Genomic DNA, 18,498 nt, shown 5'->3' with positions numbered 1-18,498 from the left:
TTGAGATATTATTTTATATTTTTGTAGCCCAAACAAACCTAATCTCCAATGTTACATTATATGTGCTAGAACATAAAAGTATGGCTGTTAGTTTAGTTGGATACCTGTAAGTCAGGGCTCACACTGTATGATGGAAAGCTAATTAATGCTATATAATGGCAAAAAAAAAAAAAAAAAAGGGACTGGTCATGGTGGTCCACACCTGTAATACCAGCTCTTGGGAGACTGAGACAGGAGGATCACCGTAAGATTGGGACCTGCCTGGACTACATAGCAAGTTCAAGGCCAGCCTGAATTACCTAGTGCAAACTTGTCTAAAAAAAAAAAAAAAATAAGACATGTTGTGTACAGGCTCCAACTCCCTACAAGCAATGTAAACATTATGTATGACAAACATGCACTAATAAAACATTTTTTAAATGTAAAAAGCCACAAATAGTGAGCCACAAATATATATGTATACTCAAACCATCACCTGTTGTACCTCGGAAGACAGACCAAGAGTTAAATAAGTGTGAAGGAAGGTTACAAACAATTCAGAATGTTAAATATAATCTGGCTTCCTATTGCCTTTTGGCACTAGAAATTCACACTAGGGCTAGCTAATTGTAAGCAGAGGTTTTAAGCAAGAAACTTTGCTGAGAAGGCTTGTGAATTCCAATCAAATTTGACTGAGCGCACTGTGATTTTGAAGTGTGCAGGTTTAAAAAAGCCAAGCCAAGCAAGCAGCACTGCTACAGTGTCATGGTCATCTCAGAAGATCAGTGCCCCTGACACACTTGCTGAGACTGCCTGCAGAGATGGGATCAGAAACACTTCAGATGGCCTAAGAGGGGTCATTAGTAAACTTGGGAGGTAGGCAGAGGACAGATAGTAATAAATAGAAGACAGAGATTTCAGGTTCAAAACCATGTCCAGTTAAGGCCTTCAGGTATGCTTGTCCATAGAACTGATAGCACACAGAGAGACTAGAAGACACTGTATTTTTGAGGTAACTGGATTATTAATGATGCAAAGTGGTCTGCGCAGCCTGCTCCTATTCTACTAACAAGTTCCAGTTCTTAAGTCAGGACAAAAGGGAGTCCTGGAATCCATTTGGAAGAGCAACTTGCCCAGTGCCTACCTCAGACTTGGCCACAGAGGACAAAACACTAAGTAGCATCTTCCATCCAGGAAAGCCAAGGACCATGAGTTGGGGTAACTAAAGACTGCTTGAATGCTAGGACCGAGAGACTTCAGAATTCCTACCAAGTAATATTGAAAGTTGGCACATTTCCCTGAGAGATTTTTAAAAATTCACTCTTTCATTTAGAGAGGTCTTTCCCTGGTGGCCAGGCTGGCTCTGAACTTGTGATCCTCTCACCTTGGCTTGAGTGTTTCCAATTTTATTTTCTATTACTTGGAACGCAGATTTGGTGACTGGAAATTAAGTAGCTGCCTTGGATCTTGAGATGCAAGTTCTTTTCCTGCATCTGAGACATGTTAGAGCTTTACATTGCCTATTGCCTAGGCCTGGTCTTCACTTACATGACTGAAAAATAAGAATCTATCTTTTTTATGCCATTTTTAAAATCCCTTGCAGACAAACCAAACTGTAAGTTTAATATACATAAATTTATGTGATAATGTGTGTGCAAGTACATGTATGCATGTGTAATCTAGTTAGTTTTCCTGTATACTCATAGATTAAATTATATCACAAAAAATTATACCTATGAAGTATAATTGTCTAAAGAAAGGAGAATGATTTTCATGTAAGACCTGTGATGTAATATTTCCTTATTATCCATAGAAATCCTATAATAAACACTGAGGTTTTAACACTGAGATTTTATTATACTTAACCTAACATTTTAGTTAAAAATAATGATATAATATTAACCATGATTTTAAAATGTCAGTCCTGAGAATACAGTTATAGAGTTGTACTAATCTCTTAATGTTCTATTACCAACAAGTCTATCATCAACAAGTATTAGTTGAATAAATGCAAAACTTAGGCATTTTAACAATTCATGTTAATTGACAAGGATTTCCCCCACTTTGGCCTTACTTCCAGAATTTAAATTGTTGAGATTCCACAAATCTGACCATCTCCTTCTCCTTTTCTTTATTTCTTTTATTTTGCAATGCTGGGGATTGAACCCAGGACGCTTGTTCTGAGTTATATCCCCAGCTCTTTGTTCTTATTTTTTATTTTAAGACAGGGTCTCACTAAGTTGCTATCTTGCCCAGTCTGGGCTTAAACTTGTGCTTTTCCTGTTTCAGCCTCCCAGACTGCTGGGATTATAGGGGTGCAGTATCATGCTCAGCAAGATTCACTCTTAAAAGCAATTATGGGTTACATCACCCAGTCTTCTTCCTCCTGCTTGCTTCTGACAAAGTAATGGGACCTACTGCAAAGTTGAGTAGAACATTCAAAATCACAAGTACTGTGCATGCTCCTTGATTTTCCCCTAGTTTGCAGTGAGGACACAAGGTCCTACAGTAGAACAGTCGGTAGATATGTACAAAGAATTATGATTTCAATGAGGCAAAAGAGACCAGTAATGGAATGGATCCTGTCTGGGAACAGACTGCTTACAGCAGGAGCCTGGGTTGGACAGTTAGTGTACTTGGCTTCAGGAAAGATGGTTAAGTAGGAGAAGAAATGAGGACTTGATGATTGTGAAGCAATTGATCATAAAGGAAAATAGCTCTACCACATAGGAAACAACCTTCTCTTTAGCAATTTAAAATGTGTGCACATATTTCATTAAGAAACTCTGCAGTTTTGAAATTAAAATCACTGTTACAGATTAAACACATTATTTCCACTTGCAGTTTTTCTCATGGTCACATTCACATTCACACTCTGCTCCTTTACCGTTACCTAACCCAGTGACTCTCAGCCTGGGTGGAGAGTAAACTAAAAAGGAGGGGATGTTAACCATAGGAAGATGTAGTAAAGCTCTAGGAGAAGGATGAATAATTTTAAATGTTTTATTTAACTGCATAGTATAATTTTAATTGAAAAACTATGCTGATTATTTCAAAAATTATTCTATCTATGAATAATCATAAGAATAATGAACAAAGTTTGGACAGTTCTAAGCTAGAGCTTGAATTTCAACTTAAGCACTTATTAGCTCTGTGACTTTGGGCAAGTTACCTCTTTCTGTCTTACTTCCCTCACTTGCGATGTGGGTGTGATATTTTCTACTGAGTATGTGCCACTGTGGGAATTAAATGAGTTGATCTATGTAAAGGTCTATTATTATAGGCTCGACGTATTATAGGCTCAATAAATGTTACTTAATAATTATTGTTAGCTATTAGCCAGCAGGGGTTCACAAAACACAGAATCTCTGAGAAGGGAAGTATTATGTTCTACAAAAGAAAATACTGTATATCAGTTTCTCTGCAAGGAGTGCGAGATTTTCTTGTTTACCAAAAGAACTTTAATTAAAACAGACTGACAAAGTCTTACTAATACTCTAAACCTTCCTCTGATGGATTCTAGAGCATGTGCCATCCCCTCAACAAATGCCTGTTAATCCAACTTCCCGATCATGTGCCTCTTGCTATCTGCATAGCATAGAGGTGTGTGTGCATGTGTGTGTGTGGGGAGTCAGTCAGAGAGCACACTGAACACTATGCTAGGAACTGGGGACACAGTTATCCACAAAAGACCATGAAGACTTTCACTTTGGATATTAATACATCCCGGAATCTTTTGTACATATCTTTTTTTTGCTTTTTGGTACCGGGGATCAAACTCGGGACCTTGTGCTTGGGAGGCAGGCAGCAGAACCACTGAGCTAAAATCCCCGGCCCTCTTGGTATCTTTTGAACAGCAGCAGTATTTGGAGAAGAACATTTAAATATATACATTTTCATATTCGCCAGAGTACCTGTCCAGGTGCTTGCTTATGGAAGGCCGCTCTGGTGGACATTTGACCCTAGCACTTTCCTTTTCCTAAAACTGTACTGCCCCATGGCTTGCATGGTGCTCTTTCTTCCTGGGCCTCCTCCGTGGGCTCACCTTGTCTTTTCAACTCATCACAGAATCCTTTCCCAACATTTAAATACTGGTGGCTCCCCAGACTTTGGTTCTCCATCTTCCATTTGTTTCTTCCCAATGATTTCATCATTTTCAGCTTTATCTACTACTTAAATGCAGATGAGCCTTTACCTCAAGATCCTTATCTTTCCTACAGCTTACAAGGCTGTTCCTTGGACTCTATGGTCAGCCAGTTCAAACTCAGCATGTTCAAAATCAAACTCATCTTTATCCAAACTGCTCCTTCTCATTCTTCCATATTACTGAACTACATTACTTTCTACCATGTCTTAGGATAACAGGGTGCTAATTTGACACTCAAGCATCCCTTCCTCCTCCTCCCTTCTAAGTGAATGCTGTACATCTAATCTCCTCAATGTTTGCTGAATCCACTACTATATTACCTCCATTGCTAGAGCAACAGTCTTTACATTAGACCAATAGTATAACAGACTGGAAAAGTAGGTCATAGGACAGGCTGCATAACATGAGTTAACTCTATGACTCACAGAAATTGTCCTGTTAAAGTGATCTTGGTTCTGTGCCCTGGTGCCCCTTCACTGTGTAAGCACACACCAGAGAGATCAGAGGATGAAACTTTCTCAGTGTGGTTGTAGAGAAACCTCGTTTGTCCCCTCACCCTTACCAAATATTCTTCTTTCTCCTCATATGCTCATTGTTGATTAGCTGTGGCATTTCACTGGGAAATCTCTGGATATAGTAAACTTAGTGGTATAAGAATGGCTATCACAGTGCTAAAAGTGTTAATGCTCTATAAATGATGAGACAAATTAATGCTGAGGCACACAGTATTTTGAGATGTGGCAGTATCTCAGATAAATAATCTCAGGGATTAAAAATTACAACGGGGCGGGGGATGTAGTTCAGAGGTTCAGTGCTTGCCTTGTATGTGTGAGGTCCTAAGTTCCATCCCCAGTGGTACAAAAAAAATTTTTTTAAAGAAATGTAGATTAATGGAATAAAACAGAAGACAAAGACACAAACCTATATACCTAAAAACCATCTGAATTTTGATGAAGGGGCCAAAAACATACACGTAGAAAAGACAGTCTCTTTAACAAAATGGTGCTGGGAAAAACTGGATATTCATATACAGAAAATTGAAACTAGAACCCTATCTCTCAATCTGTACTAACATCAAATCAAAATGTATCAAAGACCTAGAAATAAAGCCAGGAACATTTAAACTGCTGGAAGACAACACAGGAGAAGCACTTGAAGCCACAGACATAGGCATAGACTTCCCAAATAGGGTTCTAAAAGCATAGGAATATCAAGAATCAACAAATGGGACTACATCAAATTAGAAAGCTTCTTCATGGCAAAGGAAACAACAGAGTGAAGAGACAACTTAGTGAATGGGAGAAAATCTTTGCTAGCTGTTCTTCTGATAGAGAATTAATATCTAGAATATATAAATAACACAAAAAATTCAACTCCCATAAAACAATAAAAGCAAAAAACGTGGCCAAATAAACTGAATAGATATTTCTTAAAAGAAGTAGTTCAAATGGACAAAAAGTATATGAAAAATGTTCAGCATCTCCAGTCATTAGAGAAATGCAAATTAAAACTACATGGAAAGTCCATCTCATTCTATCCAGAATGGCTAGCCTCAAGAATGTAAAAAACAGTGGATGCCAGGCATGGGCATATAGGGATACAACAAGGGTGACTCTCCTACATTGTTGGGAGGAATGCAAACTACAACTATGGAAATCAGTATGGAGAGTCCTCAAAGGAGAAAACATAGAAATACCTTTTGATCCAGCTATACCACATCTGGGTAGATTCGTGAAAGAAGTGAAGACTGCAAACTGTAGTGATACATGTATACCATGTGCAACTTGCAATAGCTAAGTTGTGGAATGGTGTAGAGGCCTATCAATAGATGAATGGATAAAGAAAAGGTGATAAATATACAGTGAAATATTGCTCAGTCATAAACAAGAATGAAATTATGTTGTTTGCAGGAAAGTGAATGGAAATAGAAACCAACATTAAATGAAATAAGCCAGACTCAAAGTTAGAAATCATATGTTTTTCATTATATAAGAAGCTTAATAAATAATATTAAAGAGAGATGACAAAAAACCAGGAAGCAGGCTTTTAGAGGCAGAAAAGGGGATCAGTGAGAGAGGAGAGAATAAGTAGGAGGAGTAATGGATTGAACTTTATTAAGACATGTTAAGTACATATACCAATTTCCCCAAACAAACCACACCATTGTATAATATTAATCTGCACTATTAAAATGATTTTAAAAGCCCTAATGGAATAAAAATCAACATAAAGATAGTACAATAAGGTGCCACTTGTAGGTAAAAGCACTAACTGTCAATTAATTCATCCAAAATGAATTTACTGAGTAAGGAGGATGGAAATATTAACTAGTTAGGGTCTAATTAACATAAACCAAAAAGCCACTGGGCTTCCAACAAAATAATTTGCCTACATTGGTAGAGCTTTTAATATATTAACTGTTCATTTCTTAAAATATATCAATAGAACATTTGCAGGTATGTATTCACACTTTAATGTGTAAATTTGAGGGTTCAGAAAATTTTGTTTAGCATTAGAACACATGATTGAGAAAAGAATTCTGCATATTGTTTTTTGAATATTTGTTAATACATGGTTTATGGTGGGGCGTCATCATGTAAAATCATTGCTGATTTAATAAGTAGACCCCAAATAAAGTTGATGTCCAAGGTCCCAAGGCCTGGAAATCCAATATAACAAAGTAAAAAAAAAAAATCCTCAAATTGGGAAGTAATTCTGATAATGACATGAAAAAAGTAATTCAAGTTTTACACTTAAAAAAAATCTCAATAATATGTTAAAAACACAACAGTGAAACCAATTATGTGACAATTAATGAAAGTAGTAAAATTTACAAGGTACTTATTAGAAACTATAAAAATATTTTTTTTCCTCAAACCAGAACTGTACCTCCTGCTTAGTTATATGTTGCTTCTTTCATGTCCCTACACATCCCAATGTATATTTTAAGAAATCATCATATTCACTTAAATAAAAACATCAAGTTACTTAACATTGAACTGGATTAATAAACCTGAATAGAATAATTTAAGTCATATGATTGTCTGCTCATGACCAGCTGTTTTAAATTAGTGTATTAAGTTATTTAGACACTCTTTCTTGCAAAGGTTGCATGATTTAATAAATTCCCATATGCCTCTACATGTGCCAACACTACTAGGTTATCGTCAATCCAGCTGCTGTTATGATACTAGCTGCCAACTTTCAAACAACCGAAGAGAATAATGAATCAGCTTCAAGTTGGCTCACTTGTAAACTTACATTGCTCGAAGGTAAAACGTAGGCTATTTTCAACTGTAAAGAAAATTAATTAAAAAGATTTCCCTTCCACAGTTTGAGAAGCAGGGCTCCAAAAATACCACTGAATTAGTGGTTTAAAAGCCTGCAGGTGGCCATGGTGGTGCATGCCTGTAATCTCAGCACTCTATAGACTGAGGCAGAGGGATCACTGAGAATTCAAGGCCACCCTGGATTATATAGTGAGTTCAAGGGCAATCTGAATTACACCTTAAGACCCTGTTTCAAAAAAAGAAAGAAAAAAAAAAAGCCTTCAGCTTCAGGTAAGCTTCCATACCTTGGCTTTCAGGCTTAAATAACGATAAATTCTTTTAAAGATTGGCTTTTTGAGGAAACAGATTAGGAAATGCCTCATCCCTCATTCACAACAGGAAGATATGAGAAACCTCACAGACAGGAGGAAAAAAATAAATAAAACTCATATTTGTTAAAGAATTATTACCTCCCACAAAATTTTCAAAGACTTCATAGGAAATGACACACAAATAGAAAAGGCCATATTCATACAAGATTTAAAAAGCAAGTATTAGAAGAGATCACCAAACATACCATTGTAAATCAGGATCATTTTATGAATAAGTGTTGGGCAAAAATCAGGGCAACATGATAGTATAAGGCCCTTGAAGAATGAATATATTGTATTGAATTATAATAAATGTTGGACAAAACAATTTTATGTGGACCAGTTTACCAGATTACTGGTCCTATAGAAAGCTCTGAAAGTTTGGCATTTCCAAAATAAGCACTCATCTAGTTGGCATAAAGTTTGGTTAGTTTTTATGGTGGGAAAATAAGCAAAATGAAGAATAGAAGTCTCCTTAAAATTTCATTGTTTTTAAGCATCCATAATGACTGAAAGTTATCCACTGGATCGATGGACTTCTTCAAGAGGAGAGAAAAATTGTGTCACTAAACTAAAAAGCTGGATTGTGCTGTCTTCCATGGGAACAGGGCAGTACTAGTCTTCACAAGCAACAGGATGGCCTCAGTGAAATACACAATCTTATGTTTCTGATGAAGTACCTGAGTCAAATTACCACTGCTGACTAAGTGATCTTAGAGATATAAATAGGGTACCTGAAATTTTCTCAATTATCTGCTATATAAAATGGGTACATCACATTTGCCACCGTCTACATTTTTCGAATACATCTTAGCTACTAAGTGTGAACTTAGATACCAGGTTGCTTCTATCCTTGCTGCATATATAGCACAGGTAATTTAAAAATCCCCTGGAGATGGCTCGCTGGCTAGTCATACTCTATATTCCAGGAATTCACAGCAGTTCAAATTATGGATAGAGGAGTGTGAGATGGGGTGTCTTCTCTGGGCATACCCTGTATCTTGTCCAGGGATCTCTGATATTTCTGGTACTGGAAACACTGCAGGCCCTGGGTAGAGAACTTGGTTTAGAATCTCCAGCTAGTCAAATACTTTTAGAAAAGCTACATGGATGCCTCATGTAACTCAGAATCCAAAGAAAAGACTCTGAGCTTAGTATACAAATAATGGCAAGAGACTATTTTCTAGTAACTTGATGTGACCATTGTTTGCCTTCTGCACAGCTCATAAAAGTGGCTGAAACTGTTCAAGAGGCAACAGATTTAAGAGTTCCTTCTTCAGAGCAACAGAAGGCTGGCATTTGTAATGCTTACGGTGGCCACAGCGATTCTGCAAACAAGCGAGTCAGCACTCACCCAAGTGGAGCTGGTTCCCTAACCCCACACAGTCACATTAATGCAACAATCTGGAAGGCATTCTCGTCCATTCTGCACAACACAATGCAGGGCCATTCTTGGCAAAATATTGCATAACATGAAGTATGTGCATTATTTGCTACTGCTTTAACAAGCAAGAGAGAAAAAAATTTCCCAGGTTTAACAATGTTTTTGCAATTTTGAAACATTTCCTTCTTCAGTGACAAGACCATTAAAGGATTCTTACATGATACAACTTTACCTGCAAAAGCCACAATAAATACAAGAAAGGTATATGGGCTAGCAAAAGACATTTCACACAAAAATGCCTCAACCAGTTCTGTTCAACCAAGAGCCTCAGAGCTGGAAGAGATCTGCTGTTATACTATTTTCTGCTTTGAAGGCTGTTTATACTTAATGATTTTAATTATGAAATCTGAGAATAAATATATTTTCTGTTCACTGATTTGAATATTTGAATAATTAGGTGTATCTGTTTGAATGCACACTGTCTTTATTCTTGGTGGTTAGATTAATCAAGAAATGCCTAGAGGTGAAAAAAAGATTAAAAAGACATGTAAAGAAATGATGAAAAAAGAAGAAAAAAGTAAATAGGAGAAGAAAAAGGTTTTACAACAATTGCATGCAGTCAGGATAAGTGACTAACTAAAGGTGGAAAAAATAATTGCTTACAATTTGTATAAAGCAATCACATCCATGTTGTACTTCGACATGGTACAAAGGTACATAATTATAAACAAGAAGATGGAAACAAAAAGTTGAATCCTAATCAAGAAAAACAGCAGAGCAAAAAGATCATGGAAAGTAGTAAGGCCCATGCCACAAATATGCCAAGATAAATGACATGTTTCCAGGGGGGAGAACAATGCCCTAGACCTGAGAAGGGCTGTGTGACCTTGGCTGGCATCTCTACTTCCTGCCTTGTATAATCACAGGAGGCATCCCATGTCTGGTGATGAGCAGTAGCATTCTGAAGAACATAATTATGAGCTGCAAGTGTTTTCTGTGGAAACAAAATTATCATTCATGCCTGAGACTGTGTAAATATGCCTTAATTTTGATCAATAGTGATTTGGACTTGAAAAAATAGAATCCCCAAGCCTCTTGGTAAATCACAAGTACTCAAGTAAACTACAGGGATTAGTGTGTGAAAGGAAAGGCATTCCAGATCTTCTGCGAAAATGCTCGTCAGTAGAAAATTATCTATTTTGTAGTGACAAGACCTGACCCCACCTCCATGTCAAAACCAGCTCAGGACTTCAAAAAGCCACATTAAAGGAGATTTAAAGCAAAACGTAAAACAGTTTTCATCTACCAGATCAGGTGTAGAAATAATCACAATTCATGGAATCTTCGAAAGAGTGGCAAGCTCCCACAAATGAATGGTGTGCAGTGCACAGATGGAGGAGGATATAAGCTAAGAGAAAAAAAAAACCACATCAAGGGTGCCCCAGGAAGCTGAAAGGCTTTGAAAGCTTCCAAAGTCTCTCTTTCTCTCTTGTACCTTTAATTGTGAGGTGGCAGTAAGTGCATTGTTGCCACACACTTTTGAGAGAAAAAAAGTGGTTATTTTCTTAAGTACTAACAGACTTACTTCTTTTTCAGAAAATCCACTACTCTTTTGAAGTCAGCCATGCAGTATTCTCTCTTCATTTCCATGAGCACACTGTCAGAGGCAGACTGGACTGGGATGTGTAGGAAAGCATAGACTCGGGGATGATTGAGGATTTTCGCCATTTCCTTAAAGAAATGGAAGGAGAAAGCATTCATTGTTTTAACAAATCAGGGAATGGTTTCCCTCTGATCAACACTCATAAGTGCAAGCAAATAGACAAAGCTGAAAACAGACCAGTCATCAAACCTCTTCAGTGAGCATCAACTGCAAAATTCTAGGACAGTTAGGAATTTAGTATCCATTTCCTTGGATTCCCCAGAAGAATCATCTCCTGTTCACTGTGTTTCTTAGATGACCAAAAAAAGACATAAAAATCAGGTAATGCAGAATGAGCAAAAAGATCTTCTAGCAGTTCAAAGTAAACACCGTCCTTCTTCACCTCTGGGGTTTCTTGTTGCATTAGCAGGAGAACCAGCAGTATTTGAGCAAGCAACGGAGACCTCATCATCCTGTGTGCCTGAATAGGGTGTTTCAAGTTTAAGTCAACACTTAAAAAAAAAAAATTCTGAAGGACAAAAAGGAATGCACAGCCAAGACCAGATAATGAAGCCTACCAGTTCACTCACGTGTGGAGGAGCAGAAGGGAAGAATTTATGTTAGAAAGTTAAAAAGAGGAAATTTGAGTGAAACAAATTAGGAAAAATGGTGTTTTAAAATTCCTTTGAGGACACAAAGAGGATACAAGAGTGGCAAAGGTAAAGCTGTGGTAACTGAATTATTTCTGCAATCCAGAGGGAAAGTGATCAATTTAGTCCTTCCCAGGTACAAGCTGTCAAGTGATCAATCAAGGAGAGAAAGGGAGAGGGAGAGGTGGGGAGGGAGAAAGTCCTGGAGGAGGGGAAGGGGGAGGAGAGGGGGGAAGAGCAGGGGGAAGGGGAGGGGAAGGGGAGAGGGAGAACTAATACCAGTGATAAAAATGTCAAAAAGGAGCTTCTCTTTAATAACTAGCAGGTGTCCAGTGACTTTTTGTTTTCAAAGTACCACAGTTTCACATCGGATATCTCATTTCATCCTTAAAATTGTATTTTGAGGGATCTTGTGGAATCAAAAAGCCCAATTACATACAGTTACCTCTTAGTTATTCAAGAGTCAGTCATGAGCGTGGATCCACCTTGCCTTTTGATTTTCCACTTTCTTTTCACCGACTGTGAACATTAGTGTTAGCAGCTTAGTTGTTCTTTAAATAAAATACTTTTCACTAAGAAATTCAGACTACCAAATAAAATTACTTATAGATATAATTTATACCTTCTCTTGTACTGCAGTAGAATTGGAGTTTAGTTTATTAGGTAGTAGAAAAGGGGGGAGAGAAAGGGAGAGGGAGAGAGAGAGAGAGAATATGAGAATGAATGAATATGAATAACTAAATATATTTTCTGGGCTGAGTACTTAGCAGGCTGTTCATACCCTTACTCAAGACATACTGTGTATGAGGCAGAGTAACCCTTATCATTTTGTACTCTACGGTAAATACGCTTGTTATTTGCTCTGATGCTCTGATTTTCAGGTTGTTCAAGATTCCCCAAAACATTCAATAAAAATAATTGTACAAAGGGGCAGGACTTACAGTTTCAAGTGACTTTAAGCTTCCTACTATGGTGAGAAATGACATAACACACTTGTAAAATAAAACTTTACTGTTAGTCTCTACGCCCTGGATTTCTCATATAAAATGGCTATAGTAATAATATCCCCTTTATAGAGATACTGGGCTACTGTGAAAATAACTGAAGATAATCCAGTATATGCCTATGTAGTAAGCACTCAATACATAAACTACACATTATCTTATAGTCTTTTTTCCTTAGAAGGTAATTAAGGTTTGTATTGACACAATTTCATACAGATTATGGGAATTTACAATTCAGAGAATAACTTTTCAATAAGCTAGTTCCTAACTACCAGGTGAAAGAGACACACTCTGTAACATAAAAACCTGGGGGACCTCCCCAGACTCGGGGCCCAAGGGGAGAGCAGTTTCTCTTGGAAACGCTCAGGGTGGCCACCTACTGTAAACAGGATACTGCAGCAGGGGCAGCTGGGCCCGTGAGTGATGCCAATGCACAGATTAAAATGGTTAATAGCAAACACGTAGGATAAATGTGGTGGCTTTCTTCTTTGGTTCTCAAAGTAACTCTTCCCATCACTAATTACCTTTAGCTTCATCCTACAGACTTTGCAACTGTGTAATGGTAGGCACCAGAACACAAAAAATAAACACGTCCCTCAATTAAGGTCTGCATTTCTGCCACTAACAGAGTCATGACTAAACAGAGATTAATGTACCCTAGGGAGACAAAGTTTATATTTTGTGTTTGTTTCTTCTATTCACTTTTTTGCTCTGCACTCTTGGTTAAGAACAATCTTCGGTGCCTTCACTTTGCCAAAACTTCTTCTGCCAGGATCCCTCAGCAAGCTGTCCTGGTGTTGCTGAAGTGTTTACTTGGCTCTGCCCAGCACTGTGATAACGAATCTCGGAGACTAAACACTCTGTGGGGGCAGAGATTATATTTTACTCCTTTCTCTGACTCTCCACAGTGGCTGTTATTGTGCTAAGTTTACTAGCAAATGTTTAAGTATCAATACAGGTAACAACTACATCAACATACAAAGAAAAGAGAGCGAAATATATTTAATTTATAAAATTTTATTTTTAATTGACATAAAATTATACATATTAATGGAAAACCGAGCTTTGATATATATGTATTCGCTGAATAATAAAAATCAAAGTAAAATATATTTACGTTTTGATAGGAAAATAGAGTTGCAATTATTAATAGTCCAGTTTGGCTAAGGCAGGCAAACATGTATATATTCAGGTAGGTAAAAGAAGGATTATAACCAGCCAGGCATGTTGGCACACACATGTAATCCCAGAACTGTGGGAGGCTGAGGCGGGAGGATCAAAAGTACAAGCCTAGCCTGGACAACTAAATGAGACTGTGTCTCAAAATAAAAAAAGCGTGGAGATGTAGCTCAATGCCACCAAATACTATATATATGTAAGAAATTTAATACATATATATATATAAAAGTAAAAATGAAAACACTTTAAAAGTAGTCTTTAAAGGTAGCCCCAATGTGGGCTGTATTTGTGAAGGTCTGCTGGAGCTCTACAGTGGAGGCACGAGGTCTTTCCTCATGGAGGCAATCTGTAAATGATGTGTGGTGTGGGGTCCAGGTTCACCAAAGGCAAAAGGAGCACTTAGTTCCAAGATGAATGGCAGCTATGAGGCTGTCTGAGCAGAAGGCAGGTATGTCTGTGCCCTCATGGTGCATGTGTGTTTGAGGAATCTGGGTGACAATAATATCTATTTTACTAAGGTCCTTTATAACTTAAAAATTGGTGTATCAATGCTGCTTAAAATATAGATGATAAATTTATGGGTAGGGACTGAAAAATGGCTCACAAGATCACTAAGACAGTGTTTCTATCTTGTGCTATTCCACGGTGTTTTCTTCTTAAAAGGGTTAATCATATCACTTTGTTATTTTTTATTCTGAAAAATATAAAGAAAAACGAAACTGAATTGAATGAAATTAAACTTAATTTTAAAAAAGCAATCCTAGGCAAGGGCAAAATTTTTAAAAGAATTACTAAGTTTCATTTTTTTTGCACTGCTGTCATCAAATTAATCATTAAAGTCTACCTGGTTTTGCATAAATATACTACTAGCTTAACAAAATCTCAGTATTTGAGAGCATATAAATATTTTAATATGTGCATTCAGATTCATTTACATTCACATTAATAGTTGTTAATCAGAAAGTCCTCTTAGATTATAATTTTTATGAAGTATATTATTTTTTTAAATGCTAAATTTACACAGTACAATGTTTTCAGCTAACCTAAGTTATATGATGAAGTGAAAAAATACTTCAAAGAAAAAGAGGGAAACTAAACCATATTCCTTGGAAACAATTTAAAAATAGCTTAAGATATAATTCATATACTATACAATTTGCTCTCTCAAAACAAGCAAATAACCTTTTTTTAGTATATTCACAGAGTTGTACAACTACCACCACGATCTAATTTTAGAACATTTTCATCCCTCCCCCAGACAAATTCTGTACTCAGTAATAGATACTCCCATGACCTCTTATTTCATGACCTGCTCTAGCCCTTAAACAACCTACTTTCTATCTCTGTGTCATTACCTTGGACATTTTATATAAATTGAATCATACACTATGCTACCTTCAGTGACTGGTTCATTTACTTATGTTCACAAGTCAGCCATGTTGAGGCATGTAATAGCATTTATTTCAATTAAATAATAAAATATAAGGATTTGGAATTTATTAAATTCATTATTTCATGCAAAACTATTCTAGGTGTTCCAAATGTTAGTTTGACTAGGGTGGTAAAGCAAGTTTCACCCAGACATGTGAACTTCGACTCAAACACTATAATGGTATAAATGTACTAGAAATTAGCAAAAATTACAATAAAGATAAAAGATGGATGAATGGCATGGAAATTACTTTAAAGCTGGTTCTATTAATATGAGAAGAATGAGAGATATAAATAATATGTGGGTTTTTAATTCCTATTTGTTTTAATTTGATAAAATACCCAAAGCATAAAATTTAATCATTTTAAGTATGTAATTCAGTGAGATTAAGTACAGTCACAAAATTATACAACCATCCCTTGTTATCCATGTCTGGAACTCTTTCATCTTCCCAAACTGAAACCCTGGTCACATTCAATAGCAGCTCCCTACTCCTTCCCCTCCCAGCTCCACACAGTTCCCGCTCTATTTTCTATCTACATGAACGTGACCACTCCAGGTACCCCACATAAATGAGGAGGTATTTGTCCTTCTGAGCAAGCTTATTTCATTCGCCAGGAGGTTTCCGAAGTTCAACCGTAATGTGGCAGTATTATTGCAGCTTTTGTGTATCTATTTTTTCAGGCAGTTGGTAGCTCTGCTCTCAATGCCAGAGCATCCTATATAGGTCTCTATTCACACTGATTTCCCTGTCCTGCAAGTGTACCAAACATCTTATGCTCCAAGTGTAAATCTTGCTTATTTTTGTCTACTTTTTGCACAGCGGCTGGCACTCAATACTTCAATTAAATTAAATGTATAAATGAGTGACTAGCAAATTCAATTAGTCTGCATGGTTATTTTCAGTAAGTCCTACAGACTTTTAGAGAACAGCCAAAACAGCACTGCCTGAGTTATAACAGATGTCATTTCTCAAGTCACCTTCAACTCCTAGAAAGTCATATAAGCCAAGACAGAATAAGACCACAAACATATTTCATCTATTACTTCATTAAGATCATTAAAATAGCTATTAAGTGAATCACCAATGCTTACCTTTACTCTCAGCAATTTAATCATAAATTATCATTAACAGCATTGGAAAATGAATACGGGGACATTCCCAGGCTTTGTGTCCCAAATGGAAAGGATTAGATATTTCAAACAGATTCTAATTTACATTACATCTATAACTTAATCATAACAGGAAATTAAATTTTTAACTGAAAAGAGTTAACATTTTCAGTATGTGTACCAAAATAGGTTGAGACAAAATGTCTGTTTTAATTAGCTTTCACAGAAAGGTAAAAGGACTTTAGTGCTCCTTTACCATTACCACTTCACCTAGGTGTCAGAGTCAATGATCAGACTTTACAGTATAAAGATAAAAATACATATCTTGATACTCATGTAAAAATGCTAAAAGTTGTAATTACATGCACATTTATTAACTGATATCATCAGTATTTTATTTTTAAATGATTATTCCGCTCTGTTTAGGCCAAGAAATCAAAAGAGAGTTCTTATATTCTGATTGTAGTGGTGGTTGCACCAATCTATACATATATTAAAATTTATGAAATTTAACAAATACCAAAAAGTTAATTTTACTATATTAGTAAATACTTTATTAAAAATTAGTATACTTTATTAAAAATAATAAAGAGTAAAACTAATAGTAAAATCCACTGTGATCCAAATTATAATATGAATAGATGTACTTTTTAAAAACAAAAAAGTGCCTGCTGCAGACAGGCAGGTCTGTGGATGCCGTCCCGAGTTCGCCAGTCTCGCTGAAAACACCGAATCAGCGGAAGGAAGCTCCCCCCCACCATCCCAAGCTCCTAGAGCAGAGAAGCTGAGCCGGTCCCAGCACCTGGAAGGAAGCTCCCCCGCTGCCATCCCAAGCTCCTAGGGCAGAGAAGCTGAGCCATCCAAGAACCAGGAAGGAAGCTCCCCCGCCGCCATCCCAAGCTTCTAGGGCAGAGAAGCTGAGCTGGTCCCAGCACCCGGAAAGAAACTCCCCCCACCACCTTCTCAAGCTCCTAGGGCACAGAAGCTGAGCCCCGCGGGTGCCAGAAGCAACACCCCCCCCACACACACACACACTGTGGAATTGAGGACACGTAAATAAACCTCAAAATCAGACTTCTGGATCACCTACAGCAACCCCAAAGGGAAACGAGATGGAACACTCTGATACTCAACCACCTGGACTCTCTGAACTGGCAGCAAAAGAGGATCTGTGAAAAATGAAATCAGAAATAATTACTCAGATAACAGCAAAGATTTTGCTCATGGTGCAAGACATGATTAATAAATCTAGAGAGGACACAGATAAAAAAATAGAGGACCTGAGGAACATGATGGAATCCCAACATAGGAAACAAATGGAATCCATAAAACAGATACAAACAGATTTCCAGGAGATTAAAAACTCCATCAAAAGTCTGCACAGCAGAATGAACCAATATGAGGATAGAATTTCAGATACAGAAGAAAAGATTGCAATTAGTGACCAGGAAAAGAAAAATTGCTTTAAAATTGTAAGGGACCACAAGAAAGCAGTCCAGCAGCTGCCAGACGATGCAAAGAAGAATAACATAAGACTGATTGGAGTCAATGAAGAAACAGGAGAGAGTGCAGGTGACATAAAAAAAAACTGTTCACAGAAGTGATGGCAGAAAACTTCCCAAGGAGGGGAAAAGAACTTGACATACAGATAAGGGAGGCATATAGGACTCCAACTAGCCTTGATCAAAAAAAATCTACACATAGGCATATAATAGTTAGGTTTCCAGAAATCCAACAGAACAAAATTCTACAAGCAGTGAGAGAAAAGAAACAAATCACATACAAAGGAAAGCCCATCAGAATCACACCAACTTCTCAATGCAAACCCTCAAGCCAAAAAGAGCTTGGAGTGACATATTTCAAGCCCTAAAGGAAAACAGCCTCCAACCTAGATTGATGTACCCTGCAAAACTATCTTTCAAAATGGATGGAGAAATAAGATACGTTCATGATAAAGAGTACCTCAGGAATTTCATGAATATTAAACCGGCACTACAAAAAATTTTAGACAATACCCTAGGAAAAGACAATGAAGATCACAACTCCAGGAAATCCAGCAGAATGCATCCATTGGGCATGACGTATTAAATGCAAAGGGGGAGACTCCAACAAAAAGAAAAAGTCATGACAAGGCTTTTAAAACTTTTAACTTCATCTCCCTAATGAGGGTATAATTCAATCTTGTTATTGTACTGATTAGTATTTTTCTGATTCTAGAGTTGCACACCTTTTCTTGTGCTATACTGGCTATTTATCATCTTCTTATGTCTACATTTTAATTGGGTTGTCTATTAATGAGCTCTAAGAATTCTTTATATATTCTGGTCA

General features: G+C 37.0%; 1 protein-coding gene across 8 annotated transcripts in view; it reads right to left on the bottom strand.

Annotated features, from left to right (window-relative positions):
• Cdkal1 (CDKAL1 threonylcarbamoyladenosine tRNA methylthiotransferase) overlaps window positions 1-18,498 on the bottom strand; it is a 627,362-nt gene that overhangs the window by 191,073 nt on the left and 417,791 nt on the right. For all 8 annotated transcript variants that reach the window (XM_021260567.2, XM_021260565.2, XM_021260566.2 and 5 more), the window contains one exon: window positions 10,736-10,881. In XM_021260567.2, coding sequence (XP_021116226.1) covers window positions 10,736-10,881 — 146 coding nt within the window. The remainder of the gene's footprint in view (window positions 1-10,735; window positions 10,882-18,498) is intronic.

Source organism: Heterocephalus glaber, unplaced genomic scaffold (genome assembly GCF_053883595.1).
Source record: "Heterocephalus glaber isolate CG9 unplaced genomic scaffold, H.glaber_assembly_v1.0 deba00001472, whole genome shotgun sequence".
Lineage (NCBI taxonomy): Eukaryota > Metazoa > Chordata > Mammalia > Rodentia > Bathyergidae > Heterocephalus > Heterocephalus glaber.
This window is presented reverse-complemented; position numbering and strand designations above follow the sequence as displayed.